Source organism: Sphaeramia orbicularis, chromosome 16 (assembly GCF_902148855.1).
Source record: "Sphaeramia orbicularis chromosome 16, fSphaOr1.1, whole genome shotgun sequence".
NCBI classification, from domain to species: Eukaryota; Metazoa; Chordata; class Actinopteri; order Kurtiformes; family Apogonidae; genus Sphaeramia; species Sphaeramia orbicularis.
In genome coordinates, this window is record NC_043972.1 from 54787899 (window position 1) to 54809092 (window position 21194).

The 21194-nt window shown below is 41.3% G+C and overlaps 7 protein-coding genes across 13 annotated transcripts in view; 4 read left to right on the forward strand and 3 right to left on the reverse strand.

Moving 5' to 3' along the window:
* Positions 1–21194, reverse strand: part of LOC115435234 (NACHT, LRR and PYD domains-containing protein 5-like) — a 753056-nt gene that overhangs the window by 474744 nt on the left and 257118 nt on the right.
* The window catches only part of LOC115436265 (zinc finger protein 345-like), a 356130-nt gene that overhangs the window by 315906 nt on the left and 19030 nt on the right, over positions 1–21194 (reverse strand). The gene's annotated exons all lie outside the window — the stretch shown is intronic.
* Positions 1–21194, forward strand: part of LOC115436292 (zinc finger protein 239-like) — a 324079-nt gene that overhangs the window by 302365 nt on the left and 520 nt on the right. The window contains exons 2-3 of one of the 4 annotated variants that reach the window (XM_030159123.1): positions 6842–7581; positions 7666–8708. In XM_030159123.1, coding sequence (XP_030014983.1) covers positions 6922–7581; positions 7666–8103 — 1098 coding nt within the window. In that variant the 5' untranslated portion in view covers positions 6842–6921 and the 3' untranslated portion in view covers positions 8104–8708. Of the gene's footprint in view, positions 1–6841; positions 8709–21194 lie in introns of those variants that run through there. The other 3 variants (XM_030159124.1, XR_003937795.1, XM_030159122.1) reach the window with 3 other exon arrangements.
* Positions 1–21194, forward strand: part of LOC115436241 (NLR family CARD domain-containing protein 3-like) — a 1147354-nt gene that overhangs the window by 237519 nt on the left and 888641 nt on the right. The gene's annotated exons all lie outside the window — the stretch shown is intronic.
* LOC115436242 (NLR family CARD domain-containing protein 3-like) overlaps positions 1–21194 on the forward strand; it is a 329168-nt gene that overhangs the window by 233841 nt on the left and 74133 nt on the right. The window lies entirely within an intron of this gene.
* Positions 1–21194, forward strand: part of LOC115436280 (zinc finger protein 664-like) — a 204812-nt gene that overhangs the window by 125259 nt on the left and 58359 nt on the right. The window lies entirely within an intron of this gene.
* Positions 1–21194, reverse strand: part of LOC115435235 (zinc finger protein 664-like) — a 50567-nt gene that overhangs the window by 10040 nt on the left and 19333 nt on the right. The gene's annotated exons all lie outside the window — the stretch shown is intronic.

Genomic DNA, 21194 nt, shown 5'->3' on the forward strand with positions numbered 1-21194 from the left:
TCTGGTATTTTACAGTGTCCCTGTAATATCAACTTCATAGGTTGTTGTATCAGGTGATATATAAGTGAAAGTAAGGTGATTTTAAGATAAAATAACTCAATTATAGGCTAAAAACTTGAAATAGAATGAAGTTCAGAACAGTAAATCTAGTTGAACACAATGTCTAATTTCTGAACCTCCTTTTCAGCAAAATACAGGTTTTAGTTAAAAACAAATATAGCTGAACACTTAAATAATAAGGCTAAATACAAGATTTAAGGTTGCATAAATCACAGACTTTAATGAAGACTTTATACATGTGCATTTCACAATTTATTCAGATATTACTTGCTCTATAGTTTCTCTTCCATTTCATTCTTGAGAAACACTGTTAGCTTGATTCTGTGGGAACCATGTTCCCTCTATGGGCTCCATCCATGGATGCATTGGCATATTCTTGGATGTCCTTAACACCTCTTTCTGCAGCATTGTTATTGACAGATAGTTCCGAGACATTCATTTTCTGAACCCTCACTAGGGGGGTCCCTTGGAGCCTATCCCAGCTACATAGGGGTGAAGGCGGGGTACACCATGGACAAGTCGCACATTCATCGTAGGGCTGACATATAGAGCCAAACAACCACTGTCACATTCACACCTATGGGCAATTTAGACTAACCCATTAACCTATCTTTGGATGGTGGGAGGAAGCCGAAGTATCCGGAGAGAACCCACACAGACACAGGGAGAACATGCAAACTCCACACAGATGGACTGGTGTTGGAATCGAACCCAGGACCTTCTGTCTGTGAGGCACCAGTGCTATCCACTGCACCACCGTGTTGCCCGAGACAACAGCCCTCATTTTTCTGTACTGTGGCTCTTCCTCCCACTGCTCTGGGGGTGCTTCCAGCCATGCCCCATCCATGCCCCATCCATGCCTAGAAGGTCAAATATCAGCCAGGACTGGACTGGGGTCCCACAAGATCCTCCAGGTCAGGCTGCTGTCCGTGCCTCTAGTGAATGCTGCAGGTTTGGGCTGGGCCTGCAGTTGTCTTGCCATGGCTGCTTTGGTTTCTACCACAGTAGACTCAGTCAGGTACCACATGTGATGCAGTATGGATGTCTGTACTTTAGGCACTTTAGTATCCATTTAGTATCCATTAAGCATGGTAATGCATTTAAAAACACAATTTTTTGGTGTTTTTTGATGGGCCCTTCATACTTTGCTGTAGGTGGGGGGGTCAAACATTGACAGATTTTGCTGAAATTTTTTGGGGGGGCTATTATCATGTTGGAGATTAACTGGTTTAAATAACACCATGATCTGAAGAGAAAAGTGATTTTTGAGACGCCCTACGCAGGAGGCTGCGGCACTGGTTGTTGGACCACCAGGGATCTGATCAACAGTCTCTCTCTGTCTGCCATTTTCCTGTTGAACACAATTTAAACTCAGATTATTAGAGATAATATGGCACAGATTAGCTCCTTCAATACTGAATCATCCAAAGATTATGCTTAAATTTACTTTACAAGAACTCTTTTTATTGTTAGCATTTAAATACTAAATGAACCATAAATATACAAACCCTCCTAATGTGCTAAAACATGATAGATATCTGTCTGGAGAATAGAAACATATCTTCCTGTTTGTATAATGGTCATGCCATAATGATAGGTTTTACACTGAAATACAATTTTCTATGTCATAAGTAAGTTGGTAAAAGAACATGGCAAAGGAAACCAAACAAAACAGTTGAAACTGAATTAACAGAATGAAACACACAACTTTGTTACCTCTAATTTAAGTAACCAATCTGATCTGCAAATACAGAACATTCAGTGTACAGCATACATGTACACAGTCACTTATTACCAAACTGTGGAAAAGATTAATTATGCAAAATAATTTCCTCTTTCATCCAAAGTAAAACGAGGACCCAAGGCTCCACATGTTCATAGCATGAAGGTCAAAAGAGAGAGTCAATGTAAAAAAAACAAAATATTTAAGGGGTAGGGGTAACAATTTAAGTAAAGATATAGATATAATTCACATTTTCTAGTCTTACCTAAAAGCCAGTAATACCAGCTTTAGGTTGATACCCTTTTTGTAGTTATATCTTGAGTAATAAGGAAGCTATCATAAAAAACCTATGAAAAAGCACACACCGCTGAAAATGTTTATCTGCTAGACTGTTTTGCATTATTTTCACATAATTTCTCCGAGAACAAGCATAAATTCCTAATGTAAGATATGCATTATGTAGAAATGTCCTAAGGCTACGTAATTTAGCCAAACATATTGTTGTAAACTACATGGTTGTCTTCTGAGATGAACTTCTTTAGAATTTTTCCGAAAAAACACAAATATTTAAGGGGTAGGGGTAAGTACCAGTGGCTAGTTTTCCTAAAATAAAGTTTTCTGCACCGAATATGAATATTTATCTCAAAGGCCTATATCTTGGCTTTTGATTAAGACCATATTTGTAATAATATCTTCAACCTGCCAGAAGATATTAGTAGAAAACCACTTAAAGGTCAGTGCCAATGTTTTACAGAAAGCTACCACTCTCACACTGCTATCATGCATTTTTATTATCTACATAAATACGCCTTTCAAAAAATAACTGATAGCATTTGCCCCCCGTTTGGTACCAGTGACCCCCTCTGGCTGATAGACTAATATACACCATTGGACACACAAACAGAAAGTGAAACACAATCATATTTTCATGAACTGTTTAATGAACAAATATAAATATTCTGAATGAATTTCTCTCTGTCTCACTCTCTATTGTTTTGTGTCATGAGGTACCCTGAGATTCCAGCCCTATTACATGAGAGAGAGAGAAAAAGATTAGGGAAGGATAGGGGGAGACACATGTATGCACAACAAACAGAAGTAGAACTATTACAATCTAAAACAGCTGGTGTTAGAATAATTACCAATAACTAGAACAAATGTACGTAAGTCTTAATACTAGTACTACAAATACAAGTATTAACAGTGGATATACTACTACTACTACAAATAGTAGTATTAACAGTGGATATGCTACTACTACAAATACAAGTATTAACAGTGGATATACTACTACTACAAATACTAGTACTAACAGTGGATATACTACAAATCAGGGGCGATTCTAGGATCAGAGGTTTAGGGGTGCTGAACACCCAGAGTGCTGGCTGGTCAGGCAAGAGAAATTTCACTGTTTTGTACATTTTAACGCAATTTTGGACCATCATTCCCACATTTGTGACAGAAAAGAATAACGTTTTTTGGGTATGAGAAACGCAGTGACGAAACTATCATATCTGATAAGTTACTTAAATGCTGAGCCACAATAAAAGAGGAATGGATTGGAATCATTAAAGAAATATACCCAAACCCTAATTTCTAGTGGAAGACAATCCTCCATTTTGATACAGCAGCTCCTCAACATACACATTTACAAGAGAATGGGTTTAACTCCAGAGGAATGTTAGTGTCAGATCCACCAGATCTATTTCAAAACAGTGTCTGCACATGACAATACATTCACTTTACAGGTTCTGTTACAGCTACTCTTGCATTCAAAAAGAAAACGGGTAAAAAATAAAAATAGCAGAGTAGTCTGAGGAGGAGGACTATGACTCACTAAATTTCTTAATAAGCACTCGCGGAAATATTTCTCTATCCAAAATTATCCGAATTTATTTTCACCAACAAAAATATTCTCCGTGGTTGACTTCACTTCACAATAATCAACCAAAATAACTTCTCTAGCAGATATGGCATATTTGGTGTATATTTATCGGTAGATAAACTGTCTTACTCCTCAGTCCTTTAAAATGACAGTCAGACCAAGGGCAGAACCAGCTGTCCTCTCTCCCTAATCACAGGAGGAGGACAGTCCGACCAGGAGGAGGGCGTGAGCAGCTGAAAACAATATGAAATCAATCATAATTCATTAATCAATATGACCATTGGCCTTATTTTGATTTACCATTATCCAAAAAATGTATAAATAATATAAATGGCACCAACAGGTTCTATCACTGGAACATTTATAAATCTGTTGTATAAATGTACATAAACCAATATATATATGTGGAAGAACACTTTATCATATACCGTCAAAACATCAGCAAACCAGCACTTCTGTCATTTGTTTTCCAATTAATCTGATTAAAATACAAAACATTTAGCACATTTAACCTCTGAGGCAGATAATTTCTAAAAAAAAAACTGTAGACCAGTGTAATATGTTCAGTGTTTCTCTGTTTCCCTGTCTCTCTTTGTACTTTAACCAAAAGGCAAATAACCAAACAATGTGTTTTATATCTACACTGAACAAAAGTATAAACGTACCACTTTTGTTTTTGCTCCCATTTTTCATGAGCCGAACTCAAAGATCTAAATATTGTCTGTGTACACACAAGGTTTATTTCTCTCAAATATTGTTCACAAATCTGTCTAAATTTGTGTTAGTGAACACTTCTTCTTTGCTGAGATAATCCATCCACCTCACAGGTGTGGCATATCAAGATGCTGATTAGACAGCAGGATTTTTGCACAGGTGTGCCTTAGGCTGGCCGCAATAAAAGGCCACTCCAAATGTGCAGTTTTATCACACAGCACAATACCACAGATGTCACAAGTTTTGAGGGAATATGCAATGGTCATGCTGACTTCAGGAATCTCCACCAGAGCTTTTGCCTGTGAATTGAATGTTCATTTCTCTACCATAAACCATCTCCAAAGCTGTTTCAGAGAATTCATGAAGAAGACTGTGCGAGGAAAATGGTGGTCACACCAAATACTGACTGGTTTTCTGACCCCCTGGACACATGTAAAACTGCACATTTTAGAGTGGCCTTTTATTGTGGCCAGCCTAAGTCACACCTGTGCAATAATCCTGCTGTCTACTCAGCATCTTGATATGCCACACCTGTGAGGTGGATGGATTATCTCAGCAAAGGACAAAGGAGAAGTGCTCACTAACAGATTTAGACAAATTTATGAACAATATTTGAGAGAAATAGGCCTTTTGTGTACATAGAAAAAGTTTTAGATCTTTGAGTTCAGCTCATGAAAAATGGGAGCAAAAACAAAAGTGGTGCGTTTATATTTTGGTCAGTGTAATAAGAAATATAAACTGGTACATTTATCCAACTTATAATATCATTGTAATAGAATATTTGGTTGCTGTGGAAAATGAGGTTACACAAGTTGATCTTACACTCTTACCTGAGTCTGTCTTTTTTTTTTTTTAGAAAAACAAAACAATGTATGTTCCTGTCTAGGCATGCACGCTCACACACACACACACACTAGGAGTTAATGTTCATCCAGTCAGATAAAGTCAGTCTCTCCTTGTCTTTAATCTGAACACATGCACAGACACAACAGCAGCTTCTCTCAGTCCAGTTCAAACAGAGGACAGAGGTGGACTGAACCACATGGAATGTTTCCTAGCTAGAAAAAGCAACAGCTAACTCCCACCTAACAGCATAAACAGTGATCTACGTTTCAATGCAGCAATAATAGGGACTGGTGATGATAATAATGTGTTGGTATTAAGTGGTAGAAGTAAACAAATGTTTTGGTTTAAATCAGGTACTTCCTCCACTACTGAACCCAACTGTAGAAGGCAGCGCCTGTGCACTGCTCTGTACAGGTGGAGCCAAGAGTCCAATTCAGGGAAAGGGAGGAGAGATGGAGTGGATCAAACCATTTTCGAGACAAGATGGAGGGGGGGTGCTGTACTCTTGTTAAAATATTACGTTTCAACCATGTACTGTATATGGTTTTGACATTTTTCTAGCATGTTAAGAATGGACATAAAGTAAACAAGATAAAAGAAACATTTCAGCAACCTTGAAATATTGTTGGGGTGCTGGGAATCAATTTAAGGATGCAGCACCCCCAAAAATGGGTTAAAAATGCCCAAGCTACAAATCCAAGTATTAACAGTGGATGCACTACTACTACAAATACAAGTATTAACAGTGGATGTACTACTACTACAAATACAAGTATTAACAGTGGATATACTACTACTACAAATACAAGTATTAAGAGTGGATGTACTACTACTACAAATCGAAGTACTAATAGTGGATGTACTACTACTACAATCGAAGTACTAATAGTGGATGCACTACTACTACAAATACAAGTATTAACAGTGGATGTACTATTACTACAAATACAAGTATTAACAGTGGATATACTACTACTACTACAAATCGAAGTACTAATAGTGGATGTACTACAACTACAAATACAAGTATTTATAGTGAATATACTACTACTACAACTGCTAATACAAAAGAACTCATTTGTACATTGATGAATCTGCATCAATTTTCAAATGCACAATAAGAATATTTAGTTTTCACACATATTCAGGCCCTTGAAACTTCTTGCAAAGCTTTAAAATAATAATAAGAAGAAGAAGAAGGAGAAGAAGAAGAATAGAACATTATAGATACAATAGGACCTTTGCTGCCAATTCTCAGAACTCGGACCCTCATAATGCATTTAATTAATCTAGTTAGTTCCAGTGAACAAAATAAACAGTTATTTTCAGTGTTTTGTGATTTTGTAGCTATTTAAAGAATGCGCCAACACTGGAGCAAACCTGACATTTTTAACATATTTTAATATTTCTGTTATTATTTATTTTTTTCTGGTCTCATACACATCTCATAAGGAGAAACCGTCAAATGTTGGTTGTCTTTAAAATGTTTCATCGATTGCCTAACTAGTGGATTTTGTCTGTCTGCTTAATCTGTTTCCAGACAGATGTGTTTGTTCTGGTCTGTTCTATTGCGTTTCAGTGACCACCTCTTCTGTTTGTGTGTTTTCATGTAGAAAGAAACCAAAGGTGGATTTGAACTGAAACCTAGAAGTCATATCTGGAGGAAGACCAAGATCACCTGATTCCAGCAAAAATGGATGGAAGACCCACCTGTTACCAGTGTGGAAGGACTTTCACCAGAATGAGTGTGCTGAAGGAACACCAACGCATTCACACAGGAGAAAAACCATATCACTGTGACCAGTGTGGGAAGACTTTCACCAGAATGAGTGGGCTGAAGAAACACCTACTCATCCACACTGGAGAAAGACCATGTGAGTGTGACCAGTGTGGAAAGACTTTCACCACAGTGAGTGGGCTGAAGGAACACCAACACATCCATACTGGAGAAAGACCATATGATTGTTACCAGTGTGGGAAGGCTTTCACCAGAATGAGTGGGCTGAAGAAACACCTACGCATCCACACTGGAGAAAGACCATGTGAGTGTGACCAGTGTGGAAAGACTTTCACCACAATGAGTGGGCTTAAGGAACATCGACGCATCCACACTGGAGAAAGACCATATTACTGTGACCAGTGTGGGAAGACTTTCACTATAGCAAGTCATTTAAAAATCCACCTGCGTATCCACACTGGAGAAAGACCATATAACTGTGACCAGTGTGGGAAGACTTTCACTATAGCAAGTCACTTAAAAATCCACCAGCGCATCCACACTGGAGAAAAACCATATAACTGTGACCAGTGTGGGAAGGCTTTTGCCACAACGAGTGTGCTGAAAGAACACCTACGTATCCACACTGGTGAAAAACCATATAACTGTGATCAGTGTGGGAAGACCTTTACCATAGCAAGTGCCTTTAAAAGGCATCATCGCATCCACACGGGAGAAAGACCATATAACTGTGACCAGTGTGGAAAGACTTTTATCACAGCAAATGATCTAAAAATCCATCAGCGTATGCACACTGGAGAAAGACCATATGACTGTTACCAGTGTGGGAAGACTTTCAGATCCCTGTCTACTTTATATTCTCACCGCCGTGTTCACCTCAAGAAGTTGATGTACCCCTGTGATAGGTGTACAAAGATATTCTGGTCACCTTCCTCTTACAAGTATCACCAGCGGACCCATATTGGAGAGAATCCCAACCAGTGCAGATTCGGTGACAGATCTTGTATCACAGGTTCACAATGTATCAAACATGAACGCATCAAACATTTCCACAAAAGAGAAAAACTGAACAGTTGTACAAAAAGTAAGACTGTAGACAATCAGTGTCATAACCCACCAAAACAGTTGGAGTGTTAGCAAAGTCCAAACAGATTCTAGTGAATCTGAACATGATCTGTTCTCTCCCATCATCAATGCAGATCTGAATCATCAACATCTGGACCAAATAGTTCCTCAGCATCAGATTACAAGAAGAAACACAGTGTGTCTGAACCAGCAGCACTGACTTCTTCTGACAAGAACATCAGACTTCAAAACCTCCAGATCAGGCTTCACAGGATCCAGATGTGAAGACAAACACCAGACTGAAAGCTGTGTTTTGTTGTCTTCAGAGTACAGAAGTGTGTTCTAATGCACCACCTTCACAAAACAGTGACATTACAGAAGCTCCACCTACCACCAGGTGAAAAGTTCAACTAGTGGAGGTCAACAAGGACCTGGTTTCTATTCAGATACTACTTCTGATTGACTTTGTGGACATTGAATCAGTCAGAGGTCGCGTTAACCAAAAATATAATATCCAACCAATAATATATATTTTTAAGATGGAATGACAGAAAATTCTGAAGACCGTCCATCATTTTTATCAAAGTAAAATACTGAGGGTAATCTACCAAAGAAAGGTTCCACACAACACTGAAAAGAACCTGGACCAGGATCTCTGGTCTGTCTGTCTGAACAAGGCATCAAACAGTCCATTACAGCATTCTACCTGTATAGAACCCTACGACGCCTGTATAGAACCCTACAGTGCCTGTATAGAACCCTACGACGCCTGTATAGAACCCTACAGTGTCTGTATAGAACCCTACGGCATCTGTAGAACCCTGCAGCATCTGTATAGAACCCTACGGTGTCTGTATAGAACCCTACAGCATCTATAGAACCCTACAGCGTCTATCGAACCCTACAGCATCTATAGAACCCTACATTGTCTGTATAGAACCCTACTTCATCTATAGAATCCTACAGCGTCTATCGAACCCTACAGCGTCTATAGAACCCTACAGTGTCTGTATAGAACCCTACGGGGCCTGGTGAATTCCATCTTCTTCTGTTTCAGTGGATGCATTGAAATCAGACTGAGGCAGGAACTTCACTGCCATGCATTAGACATTTGTGATGAAATAATCTGATTCCGACTGATTACAGGTGTTCTCTACAGTTTTTATTTCAGCGCTGATTCTGACCAGAACTCTATGGGGTAAGGAAGCTGTCCAAATACAGTTAGGTTTACTATGACAGCGTATACGAAAAGAAAATAAGAAAATAAAAACAAAAGTCACTATGAGAAGAAAGTCTTAAAATATTGAGGTAAAACCTGTAATTTTACAAAAATAAAGTCGTAGTTTAACAAAACAACATAATTTAACAAAAATAATGTGCTTTTATGAGATTCAGGTTGTAATATTTTGAGGATAATTTTTCAATAATGCAATTAAAAAGTCATAATTTATACATTTTGAGCCTTGTTGATGACAGTTTCTGGTTACAGCAAATGCAACAAGCGAAGCATCAACTTTCACTTCTGTTGGAGCAGGCGATTAATGCTAATGTGTTGATGGTGGGCGGGGCTAATAGGCTCAGTATTTGGCCCTTGTGCATAAACCCCAAATGAAAGTAGAACCTTGCAAAATGTTCAGAGTTCTTCATAATGTGATGAAACAGTACGACTTCATTCTGTAAATTATATTTTTCCCACCTGTTTTTAAATTATGACGTTATTCTTGTAATATTATTGTTTTATTCTTCAAATATGACAACTTCATTCTCATAAAATCATGACTTTTTGTTATCGACTTTTTTCTCATAAAATTACGGGTTTTATTTCAATATTTTACTACTTTCTTCTCGTAGTGTTTTTCTTTTCGTGTGTGGCCGTAATATACCGTCGTACTTTACAAAGGTTAGTGCGATAAATTGGATTACATCTCTATTTTTAATGGTATTTGATGTTATTCTCTGCTCTTTCTCCATCTTTACTTCACTGTGAACATGTATGTGTACTATTTTTATGGTATTTTAGTCCATTTTTTGCAGTAATTGGACCCAAACTTCCTTTTCACTGTCACTGTCCATGAAATGAACATGAATGAATCCAGTGTTGGCCGTGGCCTCCTCTGCTATAGTCTAGATTTCAGACTTCATGCTGCTTTTCCTGTTTTAATGCTGCCTCTGTGCTTCCAACACACATTAGATTACATTCAGTTGAAGCCAAATCAGTTCACTCCAGTTTTTCAGGGTTTGTATGATCTGCCCTTTCATTTGGTTCATTGGAACTTCACTTGATTAGCAGAAGTTGTTCAAGTGTTGATATGTTTTGGATTTTAACCCATAAAGACCCAGTGTTATTTTAGTGTCAGTTCACAAATGAAAGTTTCTCTCTCTTTAACTTTTCTTCGGTGATTTATCAGCATTTATTCTAATATTATCCTCTGTCTTTTGCATGTTATCACTATAAATCCTGTATTTTCCATATTTAAAAATAAAAAAGATCAATAATTGAATGTAAAAACAAGTGTGTCCATCCACTGTCATTGATCCAACTCCACTGGTTTTACTGGTCAATCAGTGTTCAAGGATTCAAGGATTTTTATTGTCATTTTCACTGTGCACTTACATACACAACAGAATGAGATTTCGTTCCTCAGTCTGTGACTCCAGTGCAGTAGCAACGGCAAATAAATAAATAAACATCATCATAAATAAACTGGATTAAAAACATCAGAAGAAAAATCCCAAAAAGATCAAATCAGTCCATTGGTCCATAGTGCATTCAGTCTGTGAACTTGACATGTGACTAACTGTCCATGGTGAGTGTGGGGGTGCATGTGGGGAGGGGGGACAGTCCATCATATGTCTCATAGCCTGAGGAGACCAGCTGTGCAGCCTCCTGCTAGTTTTACAACTGATGCTGCTGGATCTTCTCCCTGATGGCCAAAGGGAGAAGATGTGATGGAAGAATGGAGGGGGGGGGGGCTCTGCTGATGTAGTGCTGCTGCTATAGTTCCATCAGGCAGGGGAGGGGTCCGCCAATGTTTTTGTGTCTGTCTTGACCAGTGTGTGAAGCTGCTTTTTGTCCTGTGCACTGCAGCACCTGAACCAGGAGGTGGAGCCATAGGTCAGGACACTTTGGACAGTAAGTAAGTAAGTAAGTAAGTAAATTTTATTTATAGAGCACTTTTCACAGACAGAGTCACAAAGTGCTTTATCAATTCAAATCAGAATCAAATTAAGTTTACAGAGACCCAACAGAATCCTTCAGGAGCAAACACTTATGATTGGTGACAGTGGCGAGGAAAAACTTCCCTTTAACGGGCAGAAACCTCGAGCAGACCCAGACTCCTGAAGGATGGCTGTCTGCCTTGACCAGTGACAGTGCCCCTGTAGGAGGTGGGGTGGTGTGTGGTGGGGGGGCCTCTTTTCCTGAGTCTGTAGAGGGGGTGGAGCCGCTGCTGAGCTTTTTTGAGGACTACCCAGGTGTTAGTGTTTGAAGTGAGGTTGTGGTCAGTGTGGACCCCCAGGTACTTCTCACTGCTGACCTTCTCCACAGCAGTCCTGTTGATGTGGAATGGTGCAGGATCCTGTCTGCCAGCCCTCCTCAAATCCACAACAACCTCCCTGGTCTGGTCTGGTCCACATTAAGGAAGAGGTTGTGGGAAGTGCACCATGAACTCAGCTGTTTGACTTCTTCCCTGTATGCAGACTCACTGTTCTCCTTCATGACGTCCACCACCGTCGTATCATCTGCCAACCTCAACATGTGGTTGCTGCAGTACCTGGCAGCGCAGTCCAAGGTGAGCAGGCTGAAGTGCAGGGGACTCAGGACGCAGCCCTGTGGAGATCCTGTGCTCACTGGGATGGTCTTTGATGTGCGCTTGTCCACCCTAACTGTCTGCTGTGGCTGAGTCTGGAAGTTCTAGAGCCAGTGTCAGATACTGTCATCCACCTTCAGCAGCTGCAGCTTTTCCACCAGCTGCTGCCGGATGATGGGATTAAAGGCACTGCTGAAATCTATGAACAGCAGCCTGGTGTAGGTGTTCTAGCATCAGACAATGGGAGGTGGAGCATGGTGGAAACACCATCATCTGTGGGTCTGTTTTTTCTGGAGGTAAACAGTAGCAGGTCCAGGTCAGCAGGAGACTGTTTTGAATGTGCTGCATGTAGAAGATGACAGTGTTTTTGTCTGTATTTAACCTTTCTGAAGTCATTTATTACCATTTATTATAATATTATCCTCTGTATTTGGCTGTTTTTGTTCATTTTCTTGCTTAATTTATTCTTTTTTACTTCATTTTGGTTCAGTTTTTGCTTATTTTTTCACATTATTTATTATTTTGTAAATTTGTTATTCATTTTTGTTCATTTGACTTAATATCAAGGGCGTAGAATTGGGTGGGGACACTAGGGACACGTCCCTGCCAATATCCACCCACTGCTGTGTACTCACTATCAATCCAACCACTGTCCATAATGTTTAGTCAATGACTATGGCACACAAAGGGTTAACATTCAGTCTCTGCTAGAAGTCCCACCTCTAACCTAAACATCGCTCTCCGATTGGCTCTGCAGTTTTGCTACTGTACATGGGATTGGCCATCAGCGCCGTCACTCCATCTGCTTTTACAAGCTCCTTCCAACCTGCCAGTTGGACAGAACAGGAGGCAGTTCTGCACTGCCAGGGCTCTGGAAAAGGTTCCTCCCACTATTACCCACTACAGCCAATCACTGCAAACCTTAAGGCACACTCCAAACCCAGCACGCTATCACCATCTACTGGAGGCACTGCAGTTACACATTTGCTTGGCTACACAACCTGTCCTGCACCGCAACCCACAACAAGTAGAAGCCCCTCCCCTCACTACACTGTACAGGTAAGTTCCCCCAGCTAAGCCTCCGCCCCCACTGTCCAACATATTCCAGTAAATACAATGATACAAATATACACCAAAGGAACTATTACTGAACTGGCCCACTGGACCGACTGCCTTTTTCAATCCCAAACCCAGAGTCTGTCCCTCCGGTAATCACACACACCTGTTCACATTCACACACCTGCTCTCCATCCGCTCAGCAGACCACACCCACCTTTAGTCACATCACAATCCCATCAGACCTGCAGTAAAGTTCCTCCAAACCTTTGACAGTAAATGTGTGTAGATTGTGTGTGATTGGTGGTGTTTCTGAAATGTCAGTGTTGGACTGTTTCCGTTGGCGCTCCAGCCTCACATTACACAAGTGCTACTGAAGTTCCATTCTGAAGAGTTGGACTCAGTCATACGTCCAGGTTTGGGCGTATTCTGCAGATTTCTGAGGTTTATATGTCATACTTGAACTCCTCTCTTCTATGTGTTGTACTGGTTGTGTGTGTGTGTGTGTGTGTGTGTGTGTGTTTTGTATGTAGGTTGTGTGTGTTTTGTGTTGACTTCCTGTCCTACCTGATGGCCGTCTCCTCCCTCATGTCTTTCACCTGTGTCCATTCAACCCCTGTATATGAAGCCCATGTGTCTCCTGTGGTTCCTGCCACATGATCCAGTGTGGTCCTGGTCTACATAGTGGTGTTGTGGTGTTTGTCTGTGGGTTCCCTGTTGTTGCTCAGGTGCTTTTTCCACCGTGGACCCTTGTGTTCTTCCTCCTGTTGCCTCATGGTTCTGCTGCTGGTTCAGATCCACTGGATGAACCCGTTCACTGTGGACTTGAACTGGTTTACCTTGGATCGTTTCTCAGCCTGTATCGTTCTATGTCCACTTATCGTTTATTCCACAGGTGTCAAACTCATGTTAGTTCAGGTTCCACATTCAGCCCAATATGATCTGAAGTGGATCAGAACCAGGAAAATAAGATCAGAATAATAGAGAAAGAATGTCAGTTACAAACTTTTCTCTGTTACAGAGTGAAAAAAGTCCAATTACATTATTAAAAGAATTACATCTACAAACTATCCCTTGAAAATGTGAATAATATGAACAACTGTGAAAAAACTGGGATTTATTATTAAAAAATAAGTGCAATTTTAACACTATTGTGTCTCATTTTATCATTTACACGTACATTACAATGTCCAGATCCCAGTGAATCTACAAATACACAAAACATTTAATAACAGGCAGAATATTGAATATATATGAAGACATTTCAGGTTGGTCTGAATTGTAAAGATCATTAAAATAGTTTGTAAAGGTAAACATTTGCTTTTTTTCCACTCAAACAAATAGAAAACTGTGTAGTTTTCAGTCTTTGTGGATGTTCTGACAGTATTTTCCTGCTCAGAGCTCAGATGGAATTGGTCTACATGTCCTCTGAACTCAAATGATTGTTCATATCTTCAGTGTCATTTGGACATTTCACAAACTCATCCCATGGGCCGGACCGGACCTTTCAGTGGGCCGCTTTTGGCCCACAGGCCCCATGTTTGACACCGGTGGTTTATTGGGTTCACCTTGATATTTGAACATTTGATGGGGTCCATTTCTGATTGTGTGTGCAGACATTTGTGCTGATATGTAGTGTTTGTGTTGTGCTTTTGAACTGGACTCATTTCTTTATTTAGTGCAGTGATTCTTAACCTGGGTTCGATCGAACCCTAGGGGTTCGGTGAGTCAGTCTCAGGGGTTCGGCGGAGGTCAAGACACACACTCAACAACAGCAGACGTCACACTGATTTGCAGTAAATATTCATTATTATTGTAGCCTGATGGAAATTAGGTGATGGGTGTGTGTTAAAATGTTAAAAATGATAAATAGCATAAATACAATAAGTTCATTATTGGAATACATAAGGTTAAAAATTAAAACCCTTTCAGTGTGGTAGTATTAAAAAAGGACATGTCTTTGTGAAAAGGTATGTAATTTGTTGTGAGTTCATGCACTGTATTGGTTTTGTTCTTTGAACACAGTGATGTTAATGCACGGTTCATTTTGTGAACCAGTAAAACATATACCTGTGTCTTGAATTTGAAAAAAATCGTATTTTATATAATAAAGAAGGGTTCGGTGAATGCGCATATGAAACTGGTGGGGTTCAGTACCTCCAACAAGGTTAAGAACCACTGATTTAGTGTCATTTCACTCACACACACAAAACGTATTAGTGTCAGTTGTAAATGTTGTTGTTGTTGGGTCGGTCCAAAGTCAGTGTCCAACATTACTGACCCCTGTTCAGAGAATCAGTGTGAAGAGGACCACAGAATGAGCCTTCAGAGCAGATCTAGTGTCTGTGTACTATTGAATGAGTCCAGATGTGTCCCATGGTGTTTGTGGGTTTAAGGCTGTTCTCAGATCAGTGTGTGAGGGCTGACAGCTGCTCCTGTGTGTGTGTCCATGGATGGGTGAGTGTTACTGCCTCCAACACTGGTCCAACAAACACCACAACATTTACAACCAGGCTCCAGCTCCACTAATCCAACACACATTTAGCTCCAAACCACTGGATTTATACTTAAAACACGGTTACTGAGCCCACAACAGCACTGTGGCACCAACCACAACTCACACTGATGCATTGTGGGATACATGGGGTCACTACTGTACAGCAGAGCCCGGGAAACTGACAAAATGGACATTAGTGCCATTAGCTTGGCCGCTAATGCAAATGCTAATCTATTGTCTCATTTAGGAGCCTGGGAAATTCCAAAACATGTACAGATGCATTATGGGATTTGTACCTGTCTGAATCACCGACAGAGACAAAAAGACGGATTCACAACAGTGGAGAGAGACAGATTTTACTTTATTTGTATCGTATTTTACTGTCCACACACAACACAACTACACACACACACACAACACAACTATACGAACGCACAGTACAACTACACATGTACACAGACACACAACACAACTGCACAAACACAACTACACACCACACAAACACACTGTGGATCCTGGTGCCCTCAGTCTAAATCCTCCAAACAGTGGTTCAGTGAATGGGGTTTTGAAGGTGTGGAGGTGGATCAGTTTGTCAGAGGAGACTCTGTAGAAGGACACAGATCCAGCAGGACAGTCCACATACACTGATACTGTACCAGAGGAGGAGGAGGAGGAGGAGGAGGAGGACTGAGGGAGGTCTGTGCATTTCTTTTTATGCCAGACCTTGTATCCACCTGTATAACAGCTCAGACTCCAGGACTGATCATTGAATCCAAACCAACAGTCTAAACTGCTTCCTTTCCTTCTGATTCCTCTATAAGTCACTGATATACAAACATTTCCACTCCACTGGACCTCCCAGTAACATCGACCACTCAGACCAGTTGAGCACATCACCTGTTCCCAGTACTCAAATCTGTCCTGATGATCAGGATATGACTGAACCTCAAACACAAATTCCACCTTCTTGTTGTTTTCAGACAGTTTGAGGCGTTTGTTCGCTGTGTTTGGATCCAGGGTGAGTTCACAGAAATCTGATGGACAAAAGAAAACACAATCCAGCTGCAGTTATTGATCAGTGATCAGCAGGGCCAGATTAACACTTCATTGTACCCTGGGCAACAATATTCAAGGGCCCCATCATCACAACCCCAGGATCCCTATAATCTGGCAAAATACAGAATAAGTTCCAGGAATATATGTAAATATACCCCATACTTCAATATCTAACTATCATCAAATGCATTTTGATGTACAAATGTGTAAATGCTCGTAGAACTACAAGTGCACCACTATAGCCTCTTGTCAAGGCCACTCAATTGCATATGATGATATGAAAACAAAACACATTAGCATCAGTATAATCTAATCTAGTCCCTCTCCTTTTTTAATTTTCGTTTGGCGCTCCCACTTAGCTGCTTCTCCATGTTTGGAATGTTTTGATTTGCGTACGTCGCGTATGTTGTGTAGTTCTTGACGTCTCACATCCCGCTCAGTGCACGCACGTTGATTTGCATCACCGCTGATTTGCTTTTTGGACTGACCAATGAGGAGAGGGTCTCAGCTCATGGTCACAGACAGCAGGAGCAGGGTTTCTGTGCAGTGCAATGGCTCCGGGCAGCAGACAGTTTCATTTATAAGCAAAAGATAACCAGATATTTTCGTTATGCCTGAGTTACCCAGGGCCCTTCAGAGGTCGCGGGCCCCTGGGCAATTGCCCAGTTGCCCATATGGTTAATCCGGGCTTGGTGATCAGCTGATTGACTGACAGTCTGATCACATCACTGGGTTCAATTCAACTGTTACTGATGGATGGATCATGTGTGAGTCTGACTCTGATCAATACTCATCAATAACAGATAAATCCAGTGTTTTATAGATGGATCTGTTGTTTCTGAACACATTTTCACCAACAGAGAATAAAAGTGTGAAACAGATCAACTCTGACTCCATGACTGAGATGTAATCTTTAGAACCAGTTCATGTTTATGATCATATATTGATCCTTAACATTCAAACATTCAAAGTTTGTTTCATTTTGGATCCAAACGGATTCAAACCTAAAAACAAAATCCAATCCCATCAGTCATTTCTCAGTTCTTCCAGAGTCTTAGTGTTTTTGCTGTTTGTTCAGGTTGATGTTTAGTTGGTGCTAATGAATCTAATGTTGGATTCGTAGATTCTAATCTTCTCCACAGTGACTTTGACTGTTTACTAATTGGATCTAAACTCAGTACTTTTGGTCATTGAATCAGATTCTTTATCTGATGGATAATAATAGTTTGTAGAAGTGTTTTGGTGGTTTCATCTGAGTTTGTTCCTCAGACAAACTTCTCATCCTGATGAACTCTGTTGTGTTTTGGATCTTATTGGTTGTATTTGTATTCTTTGTCACACAGTGACAGTACAGACTGTAAATGTGCATAAAGACACTAGAGCTATGATATGCATTAAATAGTCTGGGACTGGACCTGAGGACTCACTGCTCAGGGTATGTGGGTCCATGTAGTACCAGTCCTGACCAATCAGCTATCAGCTCATCCTTCCACTAAACGGACTGTCTTCATGAACACTTTAGATGTTTAGAATGTGGAACCAGGTCCCAGTTTGGGTTCAGGTTGGTTTTAATCAGTCTATTGAAATTACACTTACGTCTCCTCGGTGTCAACCATCGGACTCCAGCAGGCTCCAACCTGAAAGGAGGAGGAGGGTCAGAGCAGCTGGAAACATGGACATTCCATCACTCTGATCCATTGAAGGTTTTCTGTTCACATCCACTAAATGGTTCCTTCTGAATCACTGACTGAGTCTGTTTGTCTTTGAACATGGGCTGGACCTTCATACAGGATGGATCCCAGCTCTGACAGATGGTTCCTGTCAGTTCTACCTGTTCTATCTGCCATTATCTGTGGATGCATCAGCTCAGTCCATACCTGACAGTGTCCAGTCTCCAGTGTGGATCCTCCACTAGAGCAGACAGCTCCTGTCCTGAGGCTCCTGGATGGTTGTAGCTCAGGTCTAGCAGTCTGAGATGGGATGGATTGGACTTTAGGGCTGAGACCAGAGAAGAACATCCTTCCTCTGTGATCAGACATCCTGACAATCTGTAACACAAAACATCACATCCATCAACTGAGGATGGAGATGAGTGGAGTTGGAGTCATTGAACAGAGTCTGTGAATGCATGCGACTTCACCAACATGACTTCAATGTGTAAAGTCTATGAGTTCCAGACTCTGAACACAGTTGAAGATCAGCAGAACTGGTCTGGAGTTCAACACAAACAACCACTGACAAGTTCAATCCATCCAACAACTGGAGACAAACACTGAAATAATGTGTTGTGTTCTTTGTTGAACCCTGACCTGAGAGTGTCCAGTCTGCATCCTGGACTCGTCAGTCCATCTGACAGCATCTTCGCTCCTGAATCCTTCAGGTCATTGTTGCTCAGATCCAGAAGTGTCAGACTACAGGACTGGGATCTGAGAACTGAGGACAGAGCTTCACAGCTTCTCTCTGAAAGGTTACAGCCACTGAGTCTGGACAAAACAAAAGGGATGAGTATAAAGTTATTGATCTGGTTGAAATGATAGATCCATATTTGCGATGTTTGATCCAACTGTTTGTTCTCACAGAGCTTTGTTGGAGGCTTTGACCACTGGCAACAGCCTCAGAAGAACCTCCTCTGAACCAGAGTATTCCTTCAGGTCAAACACATCCAGGTCTTTTTCTGATGACAGTAAGATGAAGGCCAGAGCTGACCACTGAGCAGGAGACAGTTGTTCTGTGGACAGACGTCCTGATCTCAGGTACTGTTGGATCTGATCCACCAGAGATCCATCCTCCAGTTCATTCAGACAGTGGAACAGGTTGATGCTTCTCTCTGCAGACACATTCTCACTGATCTTCTCCTTGATGTACTCAACAGTTTTCTGGTTGGTCTCTGAGCTTCTTCCTGTTGGTTTCACCAGACCTTGTAGGAGACTCTGATTGGTCTGCAGTGATAGACCCAGGAGGAATTGGAGGAACAGGTCCAGGTGTCCATTTGGACTCTGTAAGGCCTGGTCCACAGCGGTCTGGTATAACTGAGTCTCTGCAGATCCAGAACGCTGGGATGTGGTTTGTTGATGTCTCAAGAGTTTCCATATATGTTGGTATATACTGAATATGGACTCAGACCACCAGGATGTGTTTTTTTCTTCTGACAGCAGATTGACTCCAGTGTTGATGAAGGTCTGATGGACATGAAGAGCGGCCAGAAACTCCTGGACACTCAGATGAATGAAGCAGAACCTCTTGTCCTGGTACAGTCCTCTCTCCTCTTTGAAGACCTCTGTGAACACTCCTGAGTACACTGAGGCTGAGCTGATATCGATGCCACACTCTGTCAGGTCTGATTCATAGAAGATCAGGTTTCCTTTCTTCAGCTGCTCAAAGGCCAGTTTTCCCAGAGACTCAATCATCTTCCTGGTCTCTGGACTCCAGTGTGGATCTGTCTCAGATCTTCCATCATACTTGGCATTCTTCAGTTTGGCCTGAACCACCAGGAAGTGGATGTACATCTCAGTCAGGGTCTTGGGCAGTTGTCTTCTGTCTGTGGTCTTCAACATGTCCTCCAGAACTGTAGCAGTGATCCAGCAGAAGACTGGGACGTGACACATGATGTGGAGACTTCGTGATGTCTTGATGTGGGAGATGATTGTGTTGGTCTGTTCTTCATCTCTGAACTTCTTCCTGAAGTACTCCTCCTTCTGTGGGTCAGTGAACCCTCTGACCTCTGTCACCATGTCAACACACTGAGCAGGGATCTGATTGGCTGCTGCAGGTCGTGTGGTTATCCAGAGGCGAGCAGAGGGAAGCAGGTTCCCCCTGATGAGGTTCATCAGCAGCACATCCACTGAGGTGGACTCTGTAACATCAGTCAGGATCTGAGTGTTGTTGAAGTCCAGAGGAGGTCGACACTCATCCAGACCGTCCAAGATGAACACCACCTGGAGGTCTTCAAAGATCCAGATTCCTGCTTCTTTGGTTTCAGTGAAGAAGTGATGAACCAGTTCCACCAAGCTGAACTTCTTCTGTTTCAGCACATTCAGCTCTCTGAAGGTGAATGGAAATATGAAGTGGATGTCCTGGTTGGCTTTGTCTTCAGCCCAGTCCAGACTGAACTTCTGTGTTAAGACTGTTTTCCCGATGCCAGCCACGCCCTTTGTCAGCACTGTTCTGATTGGCTGATCTCTGTCAGGTGGTGTTTTAAAGATGTCTTCACATGTGATGGTTGTTGGTGGTCTGTGTGGGTTCCTGGATGCTGTTTCAATCTGTCTGACCTCATGGTCCTGGTTGGCCTCTGTAGCCCCTCCCTCTGTGATGTAGAGCTCTGTGTAGATCTGGTTCAGGAGGGTTTTGGGGTTTCCTGCTTTAGCGATGCCCTCAAACACACACTCAAACTTCTGCTGCAGGTTATGTTTCAGTTTCTGCTGCTGAACTCCAGACTGACTTCCTGAATGCAGACCCAGATAAAACCATCAGTCTCACAGTAAATCCAAGTATTTTCATCTGTTCAATCTGTACAGAATGGTCTTACTGCGGTGCAGACGCTCAGCCAGCTCCTCCTGCTTCAGCCTCCTTAGGAAGTTCAGTGTGATCTTCAGAAAAGCCTCTGAGCTCCTCCTCTGCTCTTCATCCTCATCACTCAGACTCTCTAAGCATTCTGGGTAATCTGTACTTAGAACCTGGTGGAACTTCTTCAGTTCGTTCTTGACAAAAGTGCAGATGTTCTCCTCCAGCAGCTGGAACACAAAACA